Source organism: Orussus abietinus, unplaced genomic scaffold, assembly GCF_000612105.2.
Source record: "Orussus abietinus isolate OABI.00-Male unplaced genomic scaffold, Oabi_2.0 scaffold37, whole genome shotgun sequence".
Classification (NCBI taxonomy): domain Eukaryota; kingdom Metazoa; phylum Arthropoda; class Insecta; order Hymenoptera; family Orussidae; genus Orussus; species Orussus abietinus.
The window spans coordinates 383,155-403,388 of NW_019394759.1; the positions used below are offsets into that span (position 1 = coordinate 383,155).

The following is a 20,234-nucleotide window of genomic DNA, read 5'->3' on the forward strand; positions in this document are numbered from 1 at the left end:
TTCTACCACACTTGTCGCCGAAACGTTCTCTCGCAGCAACGACTATTTCATCCGCCTTGAATCGAAGCGAGGACCCCTCCTCTTTCGACTACCCAATTTGAAAGCATTTTTTAATAGTTATTAATCGGGAGGCAAGGGAGTTAATCGTACGACTTCGGTACGTCATTCAGCCGCAGTTAGAACACTTTGAAGTCACTATACTTTGCACATTACATCGAAGACAATATACAATATTGAGGCTCCTTAAATATTAAGCCATTGAACAAAAAATATTCTAATTTTATCATATCCCTCTTGGAAGTATTATTCAGACATGGTGTACCGATTTTCTAAAATATTTTCAAGAGATTTATAAAATGTGTTATAAGTTTACGACATAGGTGTACACCAATTTGCCTACGTAATTGTAGAAAATTATATCTCATCGAGTTATGAGTAATAAATATATACCAATTCACTTTTAGGACATGAAATTTATAATTCTACTACGACCTTATCTACTAAAAGTGCATGAATTTTATGAATATTTCTAACAGTGCCCTTTACGATATCTTGCTCACGTCTATGAGAACCGAATGTAGATTTCTTATTTTAAAGAATCCAGAAATTCTGAAACTCCGAGCACTCCTTGGTCCGCTGATGTCTTCCGAAATGAGATCGGTCGTTCCCTATTTTATCACGGAGTTATTGGCCAGGGAGAGTCGCCATCTTCGCGAGCTCTTTCTTATATCAAGTCGGGCCGAGGAAGGGCCTCGTAAAAGAAATCAGAGGGGAATCATCCCTCGGAATTTCTTCCCTTCTTCCCGTCGACCTCGTCCCGCTCGTTCGGACCTCCTCGGATGGCCGAGGGGTAGAAGCGAATCGACCAATCGGCGCGCTTCCTTTCCGAATCGCCTTTTCCCCTGTTATCGCCCCTCGGCGAATAAGTCCTTACAGAGGCGAGGGTCTCCCACGTAGATAGCGGGACTCGGACGAGTAATCTTGAATCTGCACGGAGAAAACACACCGATCTATAAATAACATTATCTTCCGGTCTCATTTTTAAAACAAAAACCCCCAAAAAGAAACATCCATGCAAATTTACATACACCTTTACACCCTGTATAACCGAAGCCTTACATATAAATAAGAAACGTTAACTGGAAAGATTACAAATCGGAATATGTATTAATGCCCATGACATTGTATATTTACTGCATCACTGCATTTTCGCTTGAATTAAGTGTAACGTTACCTTGTCATTTTTCTCGTGGCATGTAAGTCCTTTACCATGTATGTATATCTTAGGTTACCTAGTAAATTTACGTATTGACGCGTGTAAATATACGCTGTGTTGGGATACATGTTAGTATGTAAACTTAGCCAATGAAATCGTCTAAATTCTATCACGTGATCCCCTCTCGTCGAGACAATGCCAAACGCGTCGAGTGAGTACCTCTTTGAATATACCTGCACGTTGAATGTTGCGAAGAGAGCGCCGGAGCGAAGGCGAGCTTCGTATGGCGACCGGAAGATGGCGGCGCGGCGAGGCGCGCGGGGGACGCGAAAAGTACGTTTTATGGACCACCGGGGATACGGTACTGAGGCCCCGCTGATTCGATGATAAACCTGTTCTCTCGCCTGCCGTGCTTACGCGCCCGGCCAGCTTTATGGCGAGCTGTAAATAGGCGAGGAACACCGAGCGCTGCGAAGCCGGAAGTGAGCGCGAATAGCGGACCCGAGCCGCCATCTTGTATTCTCCCTGGACCAGGTTTTACGATTAACTTATATCTGCGCCCGAGTGGTTTCTTTGATAAAATTCGATACTCGCATTAGAAAAATGCAGGTCTCTCGAATAAACGACCCTTCCGTTGGGCGAATTTCAAAGTTTTCGATGATTTCGTGCATTGATTAAGCAAAAACATGTTGGAAATAAGAGGAAGGTATAATGACGCGACTACAGGTCAACATGGGACTATCAGTAAACGATATTTTTAGAGATGTTCCGACTGCGCGTCATGGTCGCGCCATCTGGGATCGAAAGTGCGGACTATTGGGAAAGGAGAGATTTTTTTTTTTTTATCAAGGTCCTCGATATCGATTTGGCGACGGAAGGTAATGTATCAACGTTTCCTCGTTCGGGGGCAAAAAACGCTCGCCAATCGGGAAATCTCCCCAGACGCGGCGCCGGTTTTTGCGAGGCATTCCCTGCGAGGATATGTCGGATTTTATTGGCCGAAATAACGCTCCATTATTCAAGGGCAGGTGCGCCGGCGCCCGCGGAGTTTAATATCTCGACCCGGGTCCTGGGAGTGGTTTTTATTTCTCTGCCATTCGAGAAGTTGCCGCCAGGCGCGCTAAGGGCGTCATCCGAAGTTTACGAGCGATCTCGAAGATGAATTTCGTAATCGAACAGAAACGTGGCGCCATCGGGTGACACTCGCTCGAAGCAGATAAAAGTATGGTAAACTAGAGAACAAAGATGCCGACAGACGGACGGTAACTATATTATACCCAGAGATGAGTTGGGAGATTGCTCACGGGCAGGATCGTGCAATCGCATCCTGTGCTGCCCTCTGGTTTCGTACGTTAGCTTTCACCGTTATTTGCCCCCAAGGGCACAACGAATTTCTGATAGAAGCTCGCGCACTCGCGATGGCGGTACCATCTATCAGTCACCGTTGGCGGCTCACGTACTCGTGATGGTAATATCATGCGGCAGTTGACCGTGGTGGCTTACCTACGCTTACCGACACTGCTCGCTTTTGATGGTAAGGGAAGAACACTCGTGACGCTCCATTTGACTTTATCTACTTATCCACTACTATTAAGTACATTGTTGCCACGAAGTCGACGTGATATGCGGAGCTTTGGGGCTATCGCGAGTGCGCGAGCTCCTATCAGAAATTCGTTGCGCCGCCCTTGGGGCCAAAAAACGGTAAAAGCTAACGTACGAAACCAGAGGGCAGCACAGGATGCGATCGCACGATCCTGCCCGTGAGCAATCTCCCCACTCATCTCTGCTTTGTATAGTAAGAGCAATCCGAGATGAGTTGGGCGATCGCTCACGGGCAGGGTCGCGCGATAGTGTCATGTGGTGCCCCCTGGGCAGAATTGATAAAAACGAAACAGTCAATTTTGAATTTCACGATTTCATCACTGGAGACGATTTTTTTTTCTTTGCCTTCGGTAAATATTTATACTTAAAAAAGAAAAAGAGCTTTCTCGTCGAATACGACGACTTACTTAATCCCGAGGAAAATTTAACCTTAACGTAGACATAACGTTTATTTCATCGTTGACGAACACTGGGTAGGTAATAGTATTTCACAGACTTAATTTGAATTCTGGAAGACATGGACATATACAATGTTACGCCTTAAATTAGTCTCGTCAAAATGCATACGAAGCGATCCTAGCCTACTCGACCCTAATATTAATCACTTATTGTCAGACAAGAGTATGCCGTACAGTTATGAGAAAAGTTCTTCTTCGAAACAGTCCTTACTTTGTTCTTAACAAGTAGCATTACGACTTTAACTCGATTAACATATTACTGGAAGACATATTCGAGTTAGGGAAACTCTGCTCCTTATTGACTAGAACATGAAATATAACGCCACCTTTTCACTTGACGCATTCCTGTAAACACGTGTGCACCAAAACGCTGCACACACGAATGACACGTAAAGAGTCGCGAGCCAATGATGGCACTTTGCAGAGTGCAATTCGGCAACAATGCAGCAAATGAAAAGGTACCTACAATCGTAACTCCGAGCATTGCTCTCGCGATAGTTGACTCGTGTCATTGACTAGAACATTGAATACAATTTGTAAAAAAATGCAGAAAAATCGTCTACTCTCGATGACCTCGTTAAAGTTGACTTTACTCATTCAAGAGGTTCAAAAAACAACATTCATTGTCCAATTTGACACGCCAGGCTGAACATCGCAGATAATGACTAGGTCTGAGTTTCGCGCCTCTATATATATATTCGGCGCGAAACTCTACCGAGTTTCTTAATTCCGAGCGTTTACCTCGCGACAGCTGATTCCGCGACCCTATCATTTCAAGTGAGAAATTAATCGATCAGAGATTAAAAAAAAAATTTTCCGGACTCGTCGGCAGCTCCACGGTTACCCTCGTAGAAACGGGAAGACTCGATTTCGCCGGCATGTTAATCCCCTTCAGTTTGGCAAATAATATTCCCGGGGGATGTACTCGGGTTTAGGACTCGTCGGCTCGATTCCCAACAATTCTCCCATGAAGGCGATGTAAGTTATCGCCAGGCGCAAGGTCTCGATCCTCGAGAGTCTCTTCTCGTAGGCGAAGGTCGGCACCTGGAATTTCCAACAAGTGCAACAAATTTAAGAATCCACGATAGGAATGAAGAGAATTAATCAAATCATCCTACTGCATTTAATTGATTTTCAGAAAGCGGTTCTGGACGGTCCAGTCAAATTTTAGTACACCAGACCAAGCTCAATCGCTTCGATCAACAAATACATTCCAATTAAATCCTGTTCTTCATTTTAAAAGATAATTCACTCGACGCCCCAGATATTTTGATTAAATATACTGAACTATTTTAACAGTGGTCGTGACCTACCACAACTTTTCACTTAATCGAATGAAGGTTGATCGAAGAATTTTTACCGCATTTAGCGACCCTATTATATTAGATTGGCAAGGATGAAATTTCTTTGTTATCAACCAACTTTGCCCTTTTTTTTTTTTTTCTACAAATTTCATCCCTGACGACCCGATATAATGGAAGCAACAAAAATTGTACTCATTCCGCCGTATCTTTTTCTGCGCGCCGTAAGAGGTTATTGTGCGAACCTTTCTCCGCAATTTGTCGAAGGCCTCGTTCAGGTTGAACATCCTATTAAATCCTGTTCTTCATTTTAAAAGATAATTCACTCGACGCCCCAGACATTTTGATTAAATATACCGAACTATTTTAACAGTGGTCGTGACCTACCACACTTTTCACTTAATCGAATGAAGGTTGATCGAAGAATTTTTACCGCATTTAGCGACCGTATTATATTAGATTGGCAAGGATGAAATTTCATTGTTATCAACCAACTTTGTCTTTTTTTTTTTTTCTACAAATTTCATCCCTGACGACCCGATATAATGGAAGCAATAAAAATTGTACTCATTCCGCCGAATCTTTTTCTGCGCGCCGTAAGAGGTTATTGTGCGAACCTTTCTCCGCAATTTGTCGAAGGCCTCGTTCAGGTTGAACATCCTGCGTCTTTCTCGGATATTCGCGGCTCTTCTTTGCGAAACCGTGGCGACTCTTCGCCTCGGCTTCTTCGACGTAGAGGAAGGAACATTCGGCGAACGTCCATTAGGGGTGTAGCGGCTGAAATCGATTAGAAAATATTTTAAAATCAAATAAACGTGACTATTTAAATATCGGATAGTTAACTAAAGTGAAAATTTTCAACGTTTGAAATAATCGTTTCTTTCCGGGAATTAAAAGTGAAATATTTTTAACTAAACGAAAAACGTGGAAATAATTAACAGTCTACTAGGTTCATATATGACGAAAATGTATTCGTTTCCAGTTGTACATTTTTCTCAGAGTATGTTTTTTCGTGCTAAGTAGAGAAGGAAAAGCGCGCAATTTCGACAGACCTAGTGCACCGTCAATTGCCCATAGCGTTCAAATCTCTGGGACTTTTCGACATGAAATCTGAAGAACGCGATCGCGCGGATAATATATGGATTTTATTACCTTTGATGAAGCAACGCGCACGGTTGCCTGTACAATCCGTGCTCGCTAACGTGTGGGTGCGAGGGGGGCGGTGCCGGATACAAAACGGAGCTGTCCCACATCGGATACCCCGTCAATTCGGTTCCAACGTACTGCGACATTTCGCTCGTTATCACCTGTAAACGAGGTTTCGATAAGACCTTATTTCCCCGGAGAAGACTGCGTTTCAGGCATCTCGCGGTAACTCGAGGAAAGATCGATCGAAGCAGTCCACCAACGGTGGATGGGTCCAATTGTTCGTTGGTAAACAAAATCGAGAGTCTCCCAACACAGTATGGACTCACGTTAAGAAGATAATATAACAGAAGAAATTATGACGTTATGAAAGAAAAAAAATGTACGACTAGAAAGAAAATAAATTACAATATTAAAATGTGAAATATATGACATGACCCAGATACCAAATGATTAAAAAAAACAAAATTAAGAGTCCCCTATCGTAGCATGGACTCACGTTGAGAAAATATAACGGAAAAAATTATGACGTTAAGAAAGAGAAAAAAAATTTACGACTAGAAAGAAAATAAATTACAATATTAAAATGTGAAATATATGACAATATGACCCAGGTACCAAATGATAAAAGAAAAATACAAAATGTCGACTGCGGGAGGATTTTGACGAAAGGGCGGCCTCGCTGGCACGTACTGGCGCTTGGTTCCCGTTGATCTCCCAGAGAGGTTCCGGGTAGCTCATATCCCGGGGATTCTTCAGGAGGGAGCGGCTTGACTCAATGCACTCGAGAAAGAAAAAGAAAAAAAAAGAGCCGCGCCGACTACGCGCGCCAGACACGACCGCGGGACCGAGAGCTGCGTCGAGGACGCGACACACCGGGAGGCCGGACTATCGTCGGCAACGACGAGACCTCGAGTGACGCGGCCGACCTCGCAGCGGACCTCAACGAGTCCCTCCGGACTTTGGCCACGCCCCCTTTCGGAGGAGCGGCTCCTGATTGGCCCGCGGTCGCCCCTCGTGATCCGCCGCGCGCGCTGATTGGTCGAAGGCGCGAGCGGAGGTCGAGCCGCCTCTGCCTTCGCTCATGGACGAAGTATATATGGAGCCCGCAAACCGTACCTTCATATTCATGAAATATTTTGTTAGAACACCCCAAACGTTAAACTGATATGCTACATGTAACCGAAATATTTCATTTATTTTATGAGACATAATTTGTTCTTTTTTGTTTTCGAAATTAACAACACGATTTAACCAAAACATTTTATTTGATTGAAACAATCGAACAATCGAAGCGTTACTAATTTGGTTTATTTTTTATATATAAATTTATTATATAAATATAAATAAACATAAATAAAATATATAAATTTATGGTACAAATTTTGTCTGTATGTGGCAAAAAACGTTTCAATGAAAAATCCGCGCAACGTTGTCAATTTTTTACGTGTACGTACATTTTATCGTATGTATCAGGGAGTCGCGTTAAACGAAGAAAATATTGTCTAAACTATCGGCGTAACGATTCTACTGTATCGTCCTCGCCGCTCGAAAGAACAACAAAGGGCTCGAATAAGTCTGGAATTAATTAAATAGATATTAGCCGAGTCACTTGACGCGAAAGGATCGCCCTCGGCAAAAGTCCTGCAATTTCGCCGCGTCGAATCGGATCTACCCCCGGGGTGCATAAATTTATTAATATGTCGCGTATGTTTCAACTCGTCTCCCTTTCGGGGACACGTGAGCGATCATCCCCCGATTTTCCGCGTTTTCGCCCTGAAAATAGATCTCGCCCAATTAGGGGGGCACGCCTAGCTCGTAAGCTCCCTTCGGAGGGGATTGCCAATTCGAAACGAGCTTTAAGGTTAACTGAAACACGTCGAGGAACTCGATCGACATCGATAAAGAAGATTTTTCTAAGTGCCTATTTTGCCGACGTTAATTTTGATATTGACCGCTGTCTCGAATTATATTGGATATTGTTCTAAATGGCATACTCCACCTGTCATTTTCGTACAATAATTATAAAGATATAGCAAAAATAGCTGCCATTTTACATTCGGAGAGACTCCTGAAGAATCGTTGACACTCCTCTTTCGACCCAACGTACAAACAAGGACGTTAAAGGTGAAACGTTATTTAAACGACTGTTCCAACCCTTTCGGCAAACGGTCAACCGTTCGATGAAATTTTTCATAATTGTTTAGCACGTTCTACGACACATAACATTTTGTTCCACCACGTATCGATGTATTTTTATCATTTTTATCCGTCATCGGTCATCTAGTTTCTTTCGAACTTCGAAATTCAAGATGGCGGCTGTTTTAGGAAACTCTATGGCTGTCCTTTGGTATCGTTGAAATCAACGGATGAACGAGTCGATCTCCGCGATTCGCGAACTTCCACTGTATACATAGAACGTATGTACGTATGTATAACGTATATATATGTATATATGTAGAGAGAGAGAGAGGTGGAGGATCGTACTCATAACTGCAAGCTGACGCCACGGATCAATGCCCGAAGCGTCGGCGCTCCGAAACCTAGACATCGAGGCGTTAAGACAAAAAGTAAAGATCGGTCAGCTCCGACCATACTTTCAAGCAGAAACAAAGGAAAAAAAAAACAAACAAGACGTCCTATCCTAGTCGAAATTTGAAACCCTTTAACGTAGGGATTCTTATGACCAGTACTTCGCGACTTATTACAGGTACTCCGCTCAAGGTTTTGCATACAGTATTAAATATATTAATAAAATTCATACACTTTCAGTACATTGTAATCTATTTCTTCAGACCTATAGCTCTATGACATCGCGTTATAATTTTTGTGAAATTATCTAGGATAATGAGTACACTTACGTGTAACGTGTATTATAAAAAGAGTACATCGTAGCTGAATAAAATGTTATAAAATTAGTACACAGCGTCTAACAATGATGTCGCAAGATTACAATATATATTTTTCTTAAGGGGGTCTATACAAAGCGCCTGCGCATTTATTTGATATGGAAATTTTATTATTCACATACGAGAATTATGTTATGCATTTTGTATTTTATATGTAGCCCATATAAGGTAAGTATCTCGCCTCGGTGACATTGCTGGTCCACATATTTTATAGGAAACGCTAATTTTCTGTCGATCCGTGATGAGACGATCTGAAAAGGAAAAAAAAAGAAAAAAACATTTTCGGTGTAAATAAGAGGTCAACTTGCCTGAGACGTTTCCGCTTCTCTTGAAAAGCGGATGTGTCGTGTATACTCATGAAAAGTATCGGGTAAAGACTGTCGAAAAGTTTCGAGTAAATGAAAAAAAAAAAAAAAAGAAACGTCGAGAGCACTTTTAAGTAAAATTGGATGATCCTCTGGTTAATCGGATTTGTCGCGGGGATAATCGCTCGATCCGTTTTGGTTAAAGGTCAGGGGAAAAAGAAAACGTCCCCCCCGTCCGAGAGTGAGAGAGAAAGCTCGTAAACGGTCCTAAAGAGGGTTTGCATCCCTTTGCACGTGTTCGCCCGATCTAATTGCGATGCAGTCCCAACAATGGCCGGCCCCCGACAAACCCCGCCGCAATGGGGTCACGCCTTGACAGTTTCTTCTCCAAGTTTCCCTCCTGTCAGGCGGCTCTCATGACGGGATCTCTAGCCGACAAAAGCCGAGGAAATCCCTCATTTTCCCCGATTATTTATCTCCTCGTTTGCGCTTATCTTATATTTTCGGGAATTTCAACAATGCAGGAATCATTTGGTATCACGTGTATATTTCTGCGTACGTCATTTACAGTATATATATCGCGGATTCCGCAAATCTCGAAGATGTTCGACTACGCGAGCGTTTCGCTTTTTGCATTTTATAATCGGATGTAAATCGAGCCCCAAGTGAAATATCGGATTCGCATTTTTTCCCCCTCCATGGGAAATTCCTTTCGCGGTCAAAGTCTAGGGAAAGATCCACTTAATCTCTACGCTGTACACCGACGGTTTAAGGATAGTTATCTATGCCATTACAGCACCCTGTTTTCGAAAATCGAGGATAAAGAAAAAATATTATACACGTATGTCGTCGCAATTTACAATGTACGCGTAATGTCGATTTCGCCAGTCAAGGAAATGGGTTAACAACTGGAAGTAAAACGGATTCGAAACTTTTCAGAGTTACGACAATTAAAATCCTAGGAAAATATAACAGGGTTTCACATGGTTCGTATGATCCCTGATAAAACACAGGTGCATTAGTAGTGCAAATCAATGATTCGGATTCCCTAATGAAGTTAGATTACGGCGGAGAAAAATGATAATTAAAAATCACGGCTCCAGGGTTCCTAATCAGGTAGGGAAGTACTCCTACTTCGTGCAAATGTTTCAGAAACTTAAATGAAAGGGTAACCAGCCCGTTTTTACAATCATTAAGTATCGCCAAATTCATTCGAAGGAAGTGCCTAGAAAGAGGAGTTGACTAAAACATATATATATATATATATATTCGGCCGAGAGAGGCAGAATTTAGGCATTTCATCTTCCTAGGCACTTTATCACCGACTACTTAAAGCTCTACAATGTACAATCTTAATATACTCTCCTCGATTAAACCGTGCAAATCCAGCAATCTCTGCTGTACTCGACTCGGTCTACAATAGTTGGTTTAACGACGATATCTATAACACCAGAACACTTATCAACGATATGTCTACGATATATCTCGTACAGCAGAGAGTTGGATTGACCTAGACCGATGCAAAGGATGTGCACAATTCGCCATAAGTACTACGAGCTTTGTACTTTGCTAGTTTAATTGAATATCAGCTCCTACTTAGTCTCCCTCGGAGACGGATGGACGTTTAAATGACTCTTATGAAAATACTTTCTCTCTCTTAATTCTTTATTATCAGCGGTGTTGTCGGAGCAAACCGGTAACTATTGCGGAGGAGATATAGCGGAACTACGATCGACCAAGAGTCATACATAGCGAATTGAATATTTACAGTGCCGTTATTAATTATCCACTCGGTGAAGAATCTAAGCCAACATGTCCTAATTCCCGCGGAAATATCAGAAAGGACATTACGTACCGGTCTGCTCTCGAAGAGCAGGACTCCATTTTATTCTCTTTCTTTCTTTCTTCGAATAAAGCGTGTAAACGTTTAAGTAACTTTTTTCCCCACTCTTATTTTACATACCAAAGAGCAGACTGACGTACGAGTCAAGATTAGTAAAAAGAAATAGGTAATACGTGTCGCGCGTTTCTCCATTTAATATTTATTTCTTCGGGAGGAAATATATATATATCACCTCGGCATCAGTTTGCTCGGTTTAAGTACTGTTTTTAGTAGAAGTCCGAGAAGAAAGTCTAGTCTAGTTTAAACGATCCATCTCTACCAGATACAGAGGCAACAAGGTTCGACTAACATCTCTGGGCAACGAAGATAAGTTCTTAGCGATCTTCTGAATACTCTTAGGATGGAAAGTGGAGATCGGTCCCTTAAGGAATGTACTGCCTTATGCTATTTCCCTTGCAAGACTTCCAACGTAAGCGAAGGAAATATTGAAAGAAACTACGACCTCGGCCCCGAGGTACGATTACTCAATTAAATCAGCCGCTCTGCGAACATTAGAAATTATCCTCGTTGTCTTTAACCTCGACCTAAGGGAAACACATGATGTCCTCTTAAATTATAAAACTTCAAAAAATATATTTCTTCCCACTTAAGATTTCTCAAAGTCCTTGTTAAGAACAGACAGGAGAGTTAATAAGTTCTTACCGAGCTATACGTCTTTACCCATAAACGCGCACACAGGCGCTCATTTCTTTCTTCGCTCCTACTTTCCTTCGGCCTTCAATTAACACACGGGAATAATAAACATTTCTATTCTTCGATATCCGTATAAAGAACTATAGCAGCTGTGAAATTCACGAAACCTGGTCCCATTGTAAAAACAAAGTAGATGGACATCAATTAACGTCGAGACTTCAGCCTCAAGTCACACACAATTTCGTTCTCTATTTAAAATCGATTATCTACTTGTGAAACAACACAAGGTTAGATAAATAAATAAAAGGAAAGCGTAATTGATACTTCTCTTTTTTTTTTGTAAAGTCTAGTTGTCTTTAAAGTCGAGACATCGAAGAAAAGAATGGGGAAGTTTAGTTTTGATTTACGATCATAATATGCCATTGGTAAGTCTACCTTTCCACTATGTTGTCTATAATACCACTTGTAAAGAGTTTGGGGAAAAATCAATACACAAAATGTGTTCACATGAAAGCAGAACAAATACGAGCTCGAAAGAAATGACGACTACTGAAATGTAACGGCATCGATTACAGCCTTCCATTGCAGAACTAATCTTCACCTCTTAGCTCGAACGTTGTTTAGGTTTAGCTCAGTCGACATTTCCATCCTAAATACGTAAGATGTACAAAGTTAAATAGTGGCTAAAGATTCAAGCCGGACTCGCCGAAGGAATGTTCGACTTTGCAATTTATCTCGTATTCCTCTGAGTATTTCTCAACTAAACTTCCTTCCGTACTCTGCGTTACGTAGATAAAATACAGCGGAACATCAACGATCCATATAACAGGTTCCAGAGAATCCTTCGATTCCTCTAGGTGTATAGAAATCGGAGAAAAAAAAAATTCCCTTAGACAGCCGGTCAGGTTTTATTCCTTCTTCTCGTCTTGGACATCGAAGCCTATCTTGACGCTCGAGCTGTTGGTGAGACTGCTAGCCAAGGTCAAAAGCGGCTCCTCCGGGGACTTATCAGCAGGTGAGACAGGGGCAGGATCACCGAGAGACAGTTTAAGAGTTTCCAGCTCTTCGTTGGACATCGTCGAGAAGGAACTCTTCTGCTTCGAGGAGTTGTACCGAGCACCGAAATCAAATTCAGTCTTCGACGAGGTCGACTTAGGAGTGCATACGCTCTGCGACCGAGAGAAATTCTTGCGTTTCCCCCCGAAGGCACCTGTCTTCTTCGAATCCTGAGTCTGTTCCTGGTCTCCGGTACGAGAGGATTCCAGCTTCTGGCCGGGTAGTTTAGTTCGTTCCTTGGAGAGGCTCGAGCTCAGCGAGACAGTTTCCTTTATCCTGACGTCCTCGTCGGATATCTCCATACTCTCCACCCGGAACCTAGAACGGGTATCACTCCGGGATAACCGAGCGAGCTCTTTAAGGTGTTACAAAAGTGTCATGATATACATACATCGACATAGATAAAGTAAAATTCATGTATACATTTTTCGTGAAATATCGAATATTGTCTTCTTAGCTTAGTTAAAGTTTCAAATCGTTCGGTGCACCCGGATTGGAGAAAAGTACAGGTAACCCTCCTATAACACGGTATCTTATAACACGATTCGTAAATTGCGGGAACTCTCCTACAACACGGCATCCTATAACACGGTTTCGCTATAACGAGTCATTTTTCTTGAATACAGACCCTTCCATGGAAAGAAGTCGAAAATTCAAAAGGAAGCTGCAAAACTGTTTATCTCCATACCGCGAAATTTACAATGACCTAGTAAGAACCAGCAAGCAAAGTTCGATTACAGATTTTTTCAAGAGGGGAAAACATACAAAAACTTTAAATAGAGAAAAAAGTTCTGAAAGTGAAGGCGATATCGTTCCACCGAAAAAACGTTCTCGGTTGATTATACTGAGCAGTGACGACGAATAAATTCATTAAATTATGGTTGCGTTCGATTAAAATATTTTTTCTATACTTTGTGTTGTACATACATTTATATTTTTAATAAAAATTAAGTTGTTTATGACGAATTAAAAAAAATATATTTGTTTTTAATAAGTTTTTGGAACGTAACCCCCCTTCTTATACTAGCTCTGGGTCTCATGCAACACGGTTTCACACAACACGGCATTTTCTAGGAACCTAAATACCGTGTTATAGGAGGGTTACCTGTATTATAAATATTTTGACGTTATGACGTCACGATGTCGTATATATATATATACACTTTCGCAACACCCTGACAGGTTCGCAGTTATTATTCACCTTCCGATCTTCTTGCAGCTGGGGTTGGGCTTCGACGCACCGGTGGTTTCGCGCTGCTCGAAAATGTACTTTACGTCCTGCTTCTTCTGCTCTTCGGTTTGTTTCAACGTCAGCGTGTGGTCCTCGTCGTCGTCCAGGGAATCGACGACGAACTCCCCGGTGCCGGTGCAGACGGTTTTTTGGAGGCTGCCAAAAGTGCCACTCCTGCGAATCAGTCCATCTTCGTTACTGTAGTAATCCGTATAAGAGATACTGCCACGGCTCTCACGACAGTCATGACCTGGGTTCATGTACATGTCGTGAAAGTCGATGTCCAGGCCCGGCGTTGTCGAGAACTTTGGCCCGGCACCGAACGGTTGCGAACTGCAAAACAGATCCGGAACGATAATAACGGCGATTCTTATCGGCACCTTGCAAACGATCTCTGGGAAGTGTGGGTCTTGAAGTGTTTGACGCCCACTTTTTACCCAGGGTATTTGGATGGAATTCTTAGTCAAAACTCGACAGGGGAATCTGAGTCGAGTCTACGTCCTCGACTGAAGCTCGACTTTCAAGCGTTTTAACGATCACGTTTTTGCAAAGTCGGAATGTCATACTACCGATATTAATATTTATGTTGACGTCTGTTACGCTTTACATTACAAACTATATTAAACGAGGCCCTCCGTACGTCATTTCAGTAAAATGATTATAAAGAGACCGAAGTGAAATTGAAGAAATCCGTTGGAATCATGATTTTTGATATTCTAGGCAACCAACGGCGCCATCTTTCGCATTTAACGTAAGTTTCAAGTCGAGAACTCAGACCTAGAGTTCGAAAATTCTCGGTAACATTAAATTGGAGAAGGTAACTGTAAAACATACCGTAAGTTACCGGGAACATTGAGAATTTAAGAGAACGTTAATTTTGTTATTTATACTTTAGGTTTCTTCATTTAAATAACTTTTTTTTTTTTGCAATCAACTTCAAAGTTCAACCTAAAGAGTAATAATTACTATTAGAAAATATTGATTATAGGGTCGTATTTACCTCCAGCTAAAAATATTCACGTATGTACAACTTCACGGAAAATTCCATGCCATTTGTTTCAAACGAACTGATATTTCATTCTGCGACTAAGCGAATGGGAGGTTTTCATTGGCTACGGAGAACGTACAACGGAAATTCCCCTCTACGATGTTTCTTTATAGCTAATCGAAACCTCTCGTTCGCTCTGTTGAAAAATTCAAATTCTCATAATTTCTCGACAAAAAAGGCTTTGGAGAAATGACCGAGAAATGACCGGGAATTTCTCTTCGTTTCTGACGTAACTTACTGGATTTAGAACTCTACTCAGACCTCACCCAGATTCTGCTGCCGAGCCTCGACTAAGAATTCCACCCCATGAGTTTGAGTACTCTTATTATCACTGTGCAATATGAAATGTTGGGGTGTCCAGATAAATTGTCTCTAGTGTTTCGCTTTTCCAACTCATGCGACTCACCCGTCGTTACTGACTAAGCTTATCGACATGCTGCACTCTCCTGCAGATGTGGGAGCCGGAGAGGATGGTTCAGAAGATAGGAAAGATTGCGGCTCGCTGCTCCAGCCTGTACCTTAAACGCACCAGATATCCAATTATCGTTATCGCAATTTTTACCATTTCATTAACATTCAGTTACCCTCTACTACAGGGTTATTGTTCGTCGTTTGTATGTACATAACGAAATGTTCTCTGAACCTGAAGCACTTAATGGAGAGATATAGAAAAATGATAACAGATGTCCTCCTCAATTATTCCAATAAGATTATGGGACCAATATTAACAATAATTCTACTAATGTCATTAACATTGAATAATTGAGGGAATCTTACTGTTTGGACTGGTAGGTGATGGTTGGTTCCTGATGTCGGTAACTTCCCCATCTTGTCCCAACTTATATTGGTTCGGTGTAGCGGTGATGTATCTGGAAGGAAACAACGCATGAGCAAAATAACGCGAAAAAAAATGGAGTTAAAATTACATACAACTCGCTTTATTTTCCAGACATGCAGTCCGACTCGAGCGACCTTCCAACTGTTGGGACCGAGGCCTCCGCGTTATCGCCATTAAAAAACACGCGCATGTACCACGCCCGACATGAAAGCATGTCAGACAGCGAGCCTTACTACGACTCCGACAATCCGGAGGCCAGGTTAAAATTGCGAAATTCTCCCACGCACCGACCATTCTACCGCCGGCTCCAGCACAGGAAGAAAGAGGAGATGATCCACGAGAAGTGGTTGGAGAAAATGAAAAATCCGGATTACGATTTGAAGGAAAGAATTAAATCCGAATGCGGCGCGGATGTGACGCTAGGGGGCAGTCGCGTCAGTTACATATACGTCGTCACGGATAACGAGTCGAAGATAGTCGGTAAATTCAAGATGGCTTTCGTCTACGTACGACTACTACGGAAGTGGTATCCGAGTAATGGTCGGTGTTTTTTGCCGCCGACTGTTAGTTTTAAAAAAAGGTTCAAAGAGGAGATTTACGACCCCACCGACAAGAACGTCCTGGGGATGGTAAAGAGGACCTGTAAGGCGATAGACGTCTTCATGAAGAGAATGCTCTGCGTATCCAAATTGCGAGACAGCATCCTGAAGGATTATCCGGATATTACAATGAACGTCGACAAACGGTTTAAAAGCATGCAGATCAAATTCGTCGGCGAAGAATGGCCGGTCGACATCCCCAAGGCGACTCGAGAAGACTGTATGTACGTTCAGCTCGAGTGGGACAAACATGGCGAGCTGGATGATATCATTTATCAATATGGCTACGGAAACGGAGGGGACTTTGCAAAGAGTAAATTGGTGCAAAAGATGTTCCGGGACAGATTTCAGGACTTCTTCGATTCCCCGTTGGAGGTATCGTTCAAGAGATTAATGGGATCGCCCGTGAGGACGACTTCGTGGTCGCCCGAATCGCCCTGAAATCTTAAATTTATTAAAAGCGGCTCTTCCGCCCACAACGTTGCCCTTTAAATTCTGATAACGCAATGACGCATGGGATAAGTTACCGATACTAATGAACTAGGAGTAGAGCTACCTCCTGGATCTACAGGAAATGGTAGTACTTTGTTAGATGCGAGGACCGATCACTAGGCGACGCTTAAGGGTACGAATAAACAAAATGAAAATACTCACAAAGATCTCTTATTTAATTTCTTACGGTACCTGACAGCTTCCGAATCGGAAGAGTGGTACTCGCGACTGATGCCACCGATACTGAGATTCTGGATGACCGAACCGTGGGTGGAGCCCCCAGGAGACGGGAACTTCGGAGGCGACGAAGCCGGGGTGCGGAACAAAGGCCCAGTGGTCATCATCTCCAGGAAGCAATCCAGTTGTCTCAGCGAGAGGGCATTGTGCAGAGTCTCCAGCGGCCTGATAGGTGGCACTCCACCGAATCCTTCGATCGCTGTGAATCATCGTGACAAGTGTTCGCCGGACAGATCTTAACAATGATACGGTGCTGCAGAAGAATTCAGTTTGTTAAAGAAATCGTATAAACCGGCACAAAGTAAGTATTAAACTTCGATCGCTGTGAATCATCTTGACAAGTGTTCGCCAGACAGATCTTAACAATGACACGGAGCTGCAGAAGAATTCATTTTGTTAAAGAAATCGTATAAACCGGCACAAAGTAACTATTAAACTTCGATCGTTGTGAATCATCGTGACAAGTGTTCGCCAGATAGATCTTAACAATGACACGGTACTGCAGAAGAATTAATTTTGTTAAAGAAATCGTATAAACCGGCACAAAGTATTATCGTGCCAAGTGTTCGCCGGATAGATTTAAACAATGATACGGTGCTGCAGAAGAATTAATTTTGTTAAGAAAATCATATAAACCGGCACAAAGTAAGTATTAAACTTCGATCGCTGTGAATCATAGTGACAAGTGTTCGCCAGATAGATCTTAACAATGACACGGTGCTGCAGAAGAATTCATTTTGTTAAAGAAATCGTATAAACCGGCACAAAGTAAGTATTAAACTTCGATCGCTGTGAATCATCGTAACAACTGTTCGCCAGATAGATCTTAACAATGATACGGTGCTGCAGAAGAATTCATTTTGTTAAAGAAATCCCGTAAACCGGTAAAATATAACAATTAAATATTAAATTCTGAAACTCGTGAAATTTCATTTCTTTTTTTCTTCCCTTTAAATTTCTTTGTAGGTATGTTAACAATTTTTTTAATAATCAATGAAATGTCACAAGTGTCAGGACCTTTCTCACAGCCTCCACGTTCACGTTGTGAAGTTTGGTACGATTCGTTACACCCAGTCCGTAGAAAAGTGTAAATAATAAACCATGGTCCCGGACAATAGGCAGCTTCCGGATGTCCAGGGGAGGTGCGAGGAGTTACATCCCAGTGGAGTTCGATCGAGACGTACCTGTAGGGACGAAGACGTTGGTCAAGGGTGTGCGACTTACCGGCAACGGCGGAGGCGTGGGGCGGCACCATGTCCTTGAGGTTCGGCGCGCTGGAGGAGCCGCTGATGACAGCGGTGCTGAAGAGGCTGTTAGCCGACCCGGTAAGTTTCTTGCTGACGTTGTATCCCAACAGCTTGAAATAACTCATCTGTCCGGAGATACTGTGTCGGTGGCGCCTCGCTGTGCAGGTAGGGTCAGGTTGAATGATCGAAGGTCGCGTGTCTGGAGACGAGAAGGATCGTTGCGTTTGGAGGTTGGGAAATGGTCTTCTAGGAGTGGCCGGGTCTAGCCTGCAGCGCCGACAACGAGGACGATCGTATTCACTGTTAGACGAGTTAGAGAGGCCGGAAGAGTTCCCGGAGTCGAGTTCCGAAGCGCTGCAGCGTCTACGCAGGAGGGTGAAGTGACGATGGGCGGGCGGAACGTCCGACCCGAGGTGAGACGGATGAGATCGATGCGATTCGAAGCAGTTAGGTCTCGGTTGATGACTGCGAGAGCACGGCCCTGGAGCACCGGGGGCACGTCGGGAGGATCCAGGCGACCCAGGGATGGAGGGCTCGAAGGAGAACCGTCTAGGACGGAGGGAAGGACTGGTATCGAGACGAGCACCCATTTCCGGACAAGACATTGACCTGATCGGTGGAGTCTCCGGTGGCTCTTCACCGTTCGCCAGCGGACTCTTCGCGGTGGGCCTCGACCTGCACCGACCCCCAGGTTGCGGGGGTCTGGCGATCCCGCAGAGGGAAGTCTCCGGTGGCGAGGACTTGGCCGTACCCCCTTCGGAGACGCTCCTGCCGATTCCTCCGTTCCGGGAGTTCTCGTCGTAAGGTCTACACTTCTCCCCGCATAGGTTCTCGTTCAGATCGTACCGATTTCCCTTCTCTTCCAGGGAATCGGGCAGACTCGGCGAAGCGGACCTCCCGTGGCGACCTTCCCCGAGGCAATCCTTGCACCAAGAGTTCAGAGCGTCGCAGTGCCCTTCGCAGAGCAGCGGCTTGCGGTACTCGCAGGAGCATTCAGCCTTGGTCGAGGAGTGATTCCTGTTCCGCTCGGGGTGACCGCCGTTCCTTCCCTTGGGAACCGGCAAATTCGGCGAGGCGGATCGACGTCGAGGAGTCCCATGTTCCCTGAGGCGGGGTGCGAGAAACTCGCAGGGCCCCGGACAGCAGCACCGGTACTCCTCTCCGTCGCCTTCCCAAGCCTCGTCAGGTCCAAACGAGTAGCAGGAGCAGTTGAAGAACTTGTGGCTGAGGGACCTGGCAAAGTAGGTCCTGAAATTGGACCTCTCCGAAGGGGATAGGTCCCTGCACTGGAGTATCAGCTCCGATACCGTGCAGTTGTAGCACAGGCATCTGGACAGCCCAGGGGACAGCGACCGGGACCTCTTCTCGGGGTCCACCTGATGGAGGCTTCCCTCCGGCAGGATCTCCAGGTGCTGCCGAGGCCACAGCGAGGAGGCCGATGACAACGGCTTCCGAGTTTCCTGAACAGTGACGTCCGACTCACCGGTGACCTCGATATCGGGCAGTCTCATCTCGGAGTGCGACCTATGGTAGACCTTGGGTTCGCAGGCCAGGTTTCGGGGAGTGTTCTTAGGTTGTGAAACCTGGTTCGCTATGGGCGGGCCGCACTTGTTGCTAGGCGAAGCTAGGGGGACGCTGTGCAGGGTTACGAGAGGACCGGTTGCTTCGGTGCGTGCCGCTATCAGGGGGGTCACCGGAATCGGAAACTCCGGAGAGCTGACGGAATGGGCCAGGGTGACCGGCTTGCCGAGGCGATTGACTTCGAGGACTTCCCTCTCTTCCGGTGGGTCCTCGAAGTCAGCCTCCGCTTGGACCCTGATCACCGGTGTCTCTTCTGGGGCGTCGTCACGTATGCAGAGATCGGATGAAAGAGTGTCAGCGAAGACAGCGGGGCGTGGACGGTGAAGGGAGAGAGTGATCGGGAAGAAAAAAGAAAGAAGAGAAATCAGTCAGTTACGTCGTCTCTGGAGCACCGCAGCTTTCGTTGCGGAAACGCAAAACTCGGACGGAAAA

The 20,234-nt window shown here is 44.0% G+C and overlaps 3 protein-coding genes across 16 annotated transcripts in view; 1 reads left to right on the forward strand and 2 right to left on the reverse strand.

Moving 5' to 3' along the window:
• Positions 1-16,991, forward strand: part of LOC105696251 — a 52,302-nt gene extending 35,311 nt beyond the window's left edge. For all 3 annotated transcript variants that reach the window (XM_012418589.2, XM_012418591.2, XM_012418594.2), the window contains one exon: positions 15,758-16,991. In XM_012418589.2, coding sequence (XP_012274012.1) covers positions 15,760-16,686 — 927 coding nt within the window. In that variant the 5' untranslated portion in view covers positions 15,758-15,759 and the 3' untranslated portion in view covers positions 16,687-16,991. The remainder of the gene's footprint in view (positions 1-15,757) is intronic.
• Positions 4,168-6,464, reverse strand: LOC105696252 (protein Fer3). The gene is made up of 4 exons (XM_023433222.1): positions 6,417-6,464; positions 5,730-5,884; positions 5,195-5,354; positions 4,168-4,320 (listed from the first exon to the last, which is right to left on the reverse strand). The coding sequence occupies exons 1-4, from the start codon at positions 6,462-6,464 to the stop codon at positions 4,168-4,170; spliced, it is 516 nt and encodes a 171-aa protein (XP_023288990.1).
• The window catches only part of LOC105696240 (inositol hexakisphosphate and diphosphoinositol-pentakisphosphate kinase), a 29,918-nt gene continuing 19,148 nt past the window's right edge, over positions 9,465-20,234 (reverse strand). For all 12 annotated transcript variants that reach the window (XM_012418540.2, XM_012418555.2, XM_012418552.2 and 9 more), the window contains 7 exons: positions 19,705-20,055; positions 18,199-18,420; positions 16,900-17,173; positions 15,586-15,677; positions 15,215-15,326; positions 13,731-14,093; positions 9,465-12,847 (listed from right to left, as the gene is read on the reverse strand). In XM_012418540.2, the coding sequence (XP_012273963.1) occupies positions 12,382-12,847; positions 13,731-14,093; positions 15,215-15,326; positions 15,586-15,677; positions 16,900-17,173; positions 18,199-18,420; positions 19,705-20,055 (1,880 nt within the window). In that variant the 3' untranslated portion in view covers positions 9,465-12,381. The remainder of the gene's footprint in view (positions 12,848-13,730; positions 14,094-15,214; positions 15,327-15,585; positions 15,678-16,899; positions 17,174-18,198; positions 18,421-19,704; positions 20,056-20,234) is intronic.